This window comes from Archocentrus centrarchus, chromosome 1, assembly GCF_007364275.1.
Source record: "Archocentrus centrarchus isolate MPI-CPG fArcCen1 chromosome 1, fArcCen1, whole genome shotgun sequence".
NCBI classification, from domain to species: Eukaryota; Metazoa; Chordata; class Actinopteri; order Cichliformes; family Cichlidae; genus Archocentrus; species Archocentrus centrarchus.
The window spans coordinates 25540252-25546473 of record NC_044346.1 but is presented as its reverse complement, the minus strand read 5'-3'; the positions used below and the strand labels follow the sequence as shown (position 1 = coordinate 25546473).

Below are 6222 nucleotides of genomic sequence, written 5' to 3'. Positions count from 1 at the left end.
GATTTGACTGCTGACGTAGAGTATCCTGGCAGACATCCTGTCAGTCCATGAATGAGAACGACAGCCTACTACAATATTTGAACACAAACAGCAAGCCTGGTTCTCAAATATGATGAATATAACAATTTCATCAGCTATATGGGCTTATAACTTTACTTTAAAATAAAACATCTCTCCTTAGGAAATACTAAAGAAAAAAAGCTAGATGATGACTTTTCAAGGAAGTCATGAAATAAATGACACAGGCAGCAAAGCCAGCTGTGCAGCCATAAAGTCAAAACATAACCATAAAGTTGGTATCATTTCTACCATTAACATTTACTACTCACTATTTACTCACCTACTGTACATGCACGAATCAATTTGCTTCAACAAGGTGAGACTCTGGCAGAGTGTACAGCACACTGGATTATGGCCAAGCACCATATCAAATGTTACAGACACAGAGGAAAGATTTTATAGTGACAGTAGAAAGCCGTCAAGACAAGCATCAGGAATCATGGAAAATACCAAACACAGAAAGCACAGGCTGTGAATAAGTAGGAAACCTTTCCCTTTAGTAATGATCGATGTGCATAAATTGTAGGATTGGACTATTTAAGATATAGCTGAAAACCAGTTTCACAATTCTGTTTATGATGAAAAGCATAAGCCCAAGCACAACATTTCCACAGTAAGTCGTTATGGCTAGTTAGGGTTTAATATTCATCTGGCTTAGTTGTATATATACTGTATATTCAGTTGTGCAGTCATTTTAACAATGTTAGACAATGCAAACTTTAACGCTTGTCAGGTGCATTTTTTTCATAAGTATCACATTGCCACTGCCAAAAGGTATATCCCGGGGTTATTATATCAGCATAAACTGCACTTTAATATTTTACAGTGACAACCAGAGAGTATAGGCATTCAAGTTGCCTTGTTGTATGGCATCTGGTAGGTCGATGGAGTTAAACTGGCTCTTCAGAAATTCTTTTTCTTCTTTTTTTTTAAAAGATGGTCTACTTTGAAAGATTTATATCTTCAATAGGAAAGAATTGGCCTAAGGGCCAAGTACCACCGCAACAGAAGTCAAAGTATTGAAAGAACAGACCTTTCTCCCTTAATACAAGAACATATAAAGGTAAAGAATACATGAGCAGCAGTCAAGGTCAACTGTAACATAGGGCAACATTTATATTTAGCATCTGTCAGATTATAAGACCATCATCTTGACAAGACAGCAGTGCAGCGCACGCACTTCCCACAGAAGTGTAGACGATCAGGCCACAGGGCCCAAGATACAGGCCACCTTCTATCAATATACACAGCCATGGCCCATCCTTCTCAACTATACACAAGGGGCTCGTAGCCTCAAGGAGCTCTGTGTCAGATAAAGATGTAAAACTAATCATTAATTGACTTTGGCTAAAAGACAGATCTGGAGCTAATGTCGGGGATTGGGGTGGGGGGGTTCTTTTTTCTTTTTAATAACATTATTACAGTGAGACGACCCCCCCAATTTAGTAAAAGATAAATTAAAGGCAGTGCTAATAACTAGATTGGCATAAACAACAACATTTTGTTGACTACGTATTAGGAGTGTAAAGGTTAATGTGTTTGTCCCAAAACATCTGTTGTTCACTTAAGTATTGGCTCAAGCTCCACCTGCTGTAAGGCCCGTAAGCTTTTGGACAGTGACACTGTTTTTTAAATGTTGCCTCTGTCCACCACTACAGTAAACTTTAAATTCAAGAATCATGGTAAACTGGATTTACATTCATGAGGACATCTCTTGATTATAGACTTTGACAATGATATGCCTACCTCCTTCAGAGTGTTTTTGACTTGGTTAGATGTTGTAAAAGGGAATACCATCATCATCCACTTTTATTTGTCTTCTTTGGTATGTCAGACCTTTTGGTGTCGCAGAGCTGGCCAGTGCCTGCATCCCTTTTAACAATGTGCCAGATTGTTGATTTGGGCACTCCCCTTTGACGGATTTAGGGGCTATGTAAAAAATGTCTGCAAATCATAAAACAGCCAATGCATTACTATTGTTAAACCCCTTACAGTTAAATCTGCACTTCAATTACATCTTGTTTGATTTAAAATCCAGCATGGTGGTGTACACAGGCAAAATGACAAAAAAATGTGTCACTGTCCAAAAACTTATGGACCTACCTGTATAAGAAGTGCAGCAGTGGATGTCCATCAGTTACAGAATACTTTCACAACTTGAACGATAGTTATGACCTCACGCTTTGCAAAAAGAGGAAAAGAAAGGCTGTACTACTTTGTCCACCTTGTCCCTTTTGAATATTATCACAGTTTTTGCATCTTTTCTTCTTAGCTTTGTTTTAGTTTCCAAACTACATGCATTTTGTGTGCCACTGCACAAGTATTGAGCAAGGCTGCACGTGCATACAAAGGGAAACACTGAGTTAAAGTGGCACATTCAATACAACGGCATCACGACACAGCTCATGTAAACAAAGCAACCTGTTGAGCCGGTACTGAAAACTGCATGCAAACTAAAAATCAAAGCAGATAAACGACAGGAGGATAAAACAAAAGTGCTATTTCTGTATCAAACAGAATGTGCACTGCGGCGGACTGAAGAGACACAGAATCATTATATTGCTCTATGGTATACAACAGCGCTAACACACATCACAAGTGAATTCGTTTCAGTCTGACAGGCAACGCCATCTGGTCATTATCATCTCCACAGGGCAACGTGACCGTAAATAGAAAAACGCCTGGGATGGGAGACATAATGGCACATGAAATACACAAAAACATCCAGAGGCAACAGATGGGAGGACCACCTTGCATTTACTTTGTTAACTATTAATGAGGACGACTTCAGGTTGTGTGAGGTCCACTTTACACTTATTTCCACAACATTTTTCATGTTGTTGCTGTGTGGGTTTTCATTTATAACAGGAAGCCACAGTAACAAAGCAATAATGCTTTAAGTAAATCTGTGCTTGCTGACGGTGTTTATTCAAGTATCTTGTTTTCTTTATGGTACATTTCTTTTGAGTTATATCATGGACAACTTCAGTTGGTATTTCCTACATTATATTTCTCAGAATACTCCTCTAGATTAGGGTAGTTTAAATTATTTTTTTATTATATGCTCTAACTACATGCTGTTGCTCAGTTACACATACGTTGTGCAATGATCACGTTGTGGATGCATTTTAACAATGTACACAATAATAACAATCTAATATCTAAAAATAAGCTAATAATTATGGTTAGAATAAAAATGGAATACACAAAGAAAAGCACAATTGCCTTGCAATTTCATAAACTGTCAGCACACTGAAACTTATTCTTAAATTCATAAGAACATAAACGATCAGCGTTTAAAGAGCATCTCAGCCTGAGCAGGCACTATAGCATAAAGTTTCTTGTCATTTAACAGCACTACCTTTGTTTCCTCTAAAATTGATCAAGTCAAGCCATTAAGTTGCATTTCTATAATTTAAATTCCAGAGCAGTGACTTCTGCCCTTAATGTTCCTCACACTGTGTTACGACAGGGATGTCCACGGCTAAATTCCCACAGAGCCAAGCTTTGCTCTGTTGCTCAGCACAGGCAGAGCAGTCCCCAGATGAGACGGTGTATGAGTGAATATTAAAAATGTGAGCAGGCTACGGTGATCTCTGGGGGTTGCTGTGTTTCCACACTGCTGCATAACCTAACAAACCAGGGAGCCTGTGAGACGATGCCATTCTCTGGGGGGAATTTAGGCTGATTCACTCCTGTAGAACAAGCTGACAAACTGAAAGCAGGCAGGATTAATTCTTAGACAGGTAGAGGCAATGCAAAGCATTAGCTTAAGGATACAGCAAGCTTTTGATCATTTGTTACTGACTGGAGAAATGGTGTGACTTCATTTTGTGCTGCCCCAGACAGACACATAGCTGCTAGCCTTAAATCCACACTAATGAATAATAATGGAATGGAAACTGACCTTCAATTCTTGTGTTCATTTTAGTGAAGGTGATTCTTGAGCTCTCAACAAATGTGATCATTATGCAAATATTTATTCATTCTGCATAAAAATGCACGATGAATTAATCGCGTGATAGGCTGTTTAGCATCCTGTCAACCACATATTTACTGCTAATGGCTTAGTGATAGCAATATAATGGCAAATTAGACGTCAGAGCTTTAATCATTACAATTTATTGGTGTCCATATATAGGATGATAATGTGTAATTAAGATTAACTCTCACATATAGTTAAACACAACAGATAAGATAGAAAACACTAAAACATGCTGCAAGTATTGCCCATCCTTCTGCAACTAAAGAAAATTACAAAAGTGCAGTTTAATGAAAGATTATCTGATATCTGTGTGCTTTTCTTTGTTCCCTTATAACCTGAGGCATAAGAATTATTTCTTTCCTCTGAAGTACTCTGTGTGGAATAATAACCAGGGCACTGCTCAGACAATATTTTCTATGCTATGCTTGTCATGTATTCACTCTCAGATTTCACCTCCTTTCTCTGCCTGAAGTGGCCCTTTACACTGATTTGAATGCTCTGCAGTCATTGGTTGTCAAGATGCTGTACTTCAAACGGCTGCCTTCAGCCAATTGGTTGCAATCGAAGGGGTGGGGCACGGAGCTCTCTCACCAAAACAGGCATAAAAGGCAGTTTGTGTAGGTTTGTGTATAGCACAGTGGAGCACCCAATAAGCAGCTTCAACAGGGAGCTTAAAAACTGGCAGATGAAAAAAAGCAAAAAGGAAAGAAGCTCAAGAACAAGAATTTCCAAATTGCACATGGAGAGAGTTCCTTGTAAAATTATTTAGAAAGGTTAAAGTTAGTGACAGGCTGTAAAATTTGCAGCTGTTGTAACTGCTCAGAGCAAGTGCAGAAACTGAGACACTTTTTGGGACATTTTCTTTGCTCAGCTTGGCCAAGAAAGAAAAACAAGACATGTCTCTGGAGGTGAAGGAGAAGACCCACGTGCGCCTAGTGTTTCTGGGAGCAGCAGGTGTGGGGAAGACAGCCCTTATCAGACGGTTTCTCCAAGACACCTTTGAGCCCAAACATCGTCGCACCGTGGAGGAGCTGCACAGCAAAGAGTATGACATTGGGGGGGTCAAGGTCACCGTGGAGATCCTGGACACCAGTGGAAGCTACTCCTTCCCCGCCATGCGCAAGCTCTCAATCCAAAGCAGCGATGCCTTTGCCCTGGTGTATGCTGTGGATGACCCAGAATCACTAGAGGCTGTGAAAAGCCTCCGAGATGAGATTCTTGAGATCAAAGAGGACAAGTACACACCAATCGTGGTGGTGGGGAACAAGGTGGACAGAGAGGAGGAGCGTCAAGTGTCCAACGAGGACGTGCTGTCAACTGTAGAGATGGATTGGAACAACAGTTACGTTGAAGCTTCGGCAAAGGAGAACTCCAATGTGGTGGAAGTGTTCAAGGAGCTTCTGCAACAGGCAAATCTTCCCAGCCGCCTGAGCCCCGCTCTACGTCGACGCAGGGAGACTTTTCCAAAAGACACCGATTTTCGGCCACCCATGAACAAGACCAACAGCTGTATTGTGTCATAATGAGTATCACAGCAGGGGGTAGAGTGTTCTGTTTCACAAATGGACAAAATGGATGAGAGTATGGAAGGTATGTTGGTGCTGCTGGACAGAGAAAATGAGAGCGAAACCTGGACATCATTCATAAGAGCTGCCTGATTAGTATTCTGGACCAAAAAAAAAAAACACACTTAAGGGTGACAACACTGAAGGAGATTAAGTACAGACTAAACGTGAATAGACTGCTACCTTACAAATACCTGTGAACTTAAATTAAACAGAGAGAGAATTAATTACATGTGTATTTGATGTAATGTTGTTGCTGCTTATTTGGTGACATGCTGCTGGTGTTCAGATCACTGTAAAGCTACTGAATTTCAATGTAAAATGTTCCTCATGTTTTCAGCTATTTGGACTGTTGCTACAACTTGTGTACTAAGGGCAAGTATGTGTATATATGTATCAGGTGTGGTCTCTGCAAAAGTTGTATTTCCCATAGATTTCTGTTTTATATGACTTGGTGAATAACGTAGCACATCATACTGTTTGCAGTTTTTTTTAAGTTAATTGGAATTTTCTATTAAGCATATTATTACCCTTGTATTTAAAAAACAAAAAAACAAACAAAAAAAAATGTCAAATGCAAATATAAATGCACTTTTCATTTTGAAATGGCCA

The 6222-nt window shown here is 39.6% G+C and overlaps 1 protein-coding gene across 1 annotated transcript; it reads left to right on the top strand.

Moving 5' to 3' along the window:
* Nucleotides 1–4682: 4682 nt before the first annotated feature.
* rasd4 (rasd family member 4) lies at nucleotides 4683–5730 on the top strand. Its single transcript, XM_030734138.1, has one exon. The coding sequence runs from the start codon at nucleotides 4942–4944 to the stop codon at nucleotides 5566–5568; it is 627 nt and encodes a 208-aa protein (XP_030589998.1). The 5' UTR covers nucleotides 4683–4941; the 3' UTR covers nucleotides 5569–5730.
* Nucleotides 5731–6222: the final 492 nt, after the last annotated feature.

Coding starts and splice junctions, on each gene's coding strand:
- rasd4 (XM_030734138.1), top strand. CDS start 4,942: ATGTCTCTGGAGGTGAAGGAGAAGACCCACGTGCGCCTAGTGTTTCTG.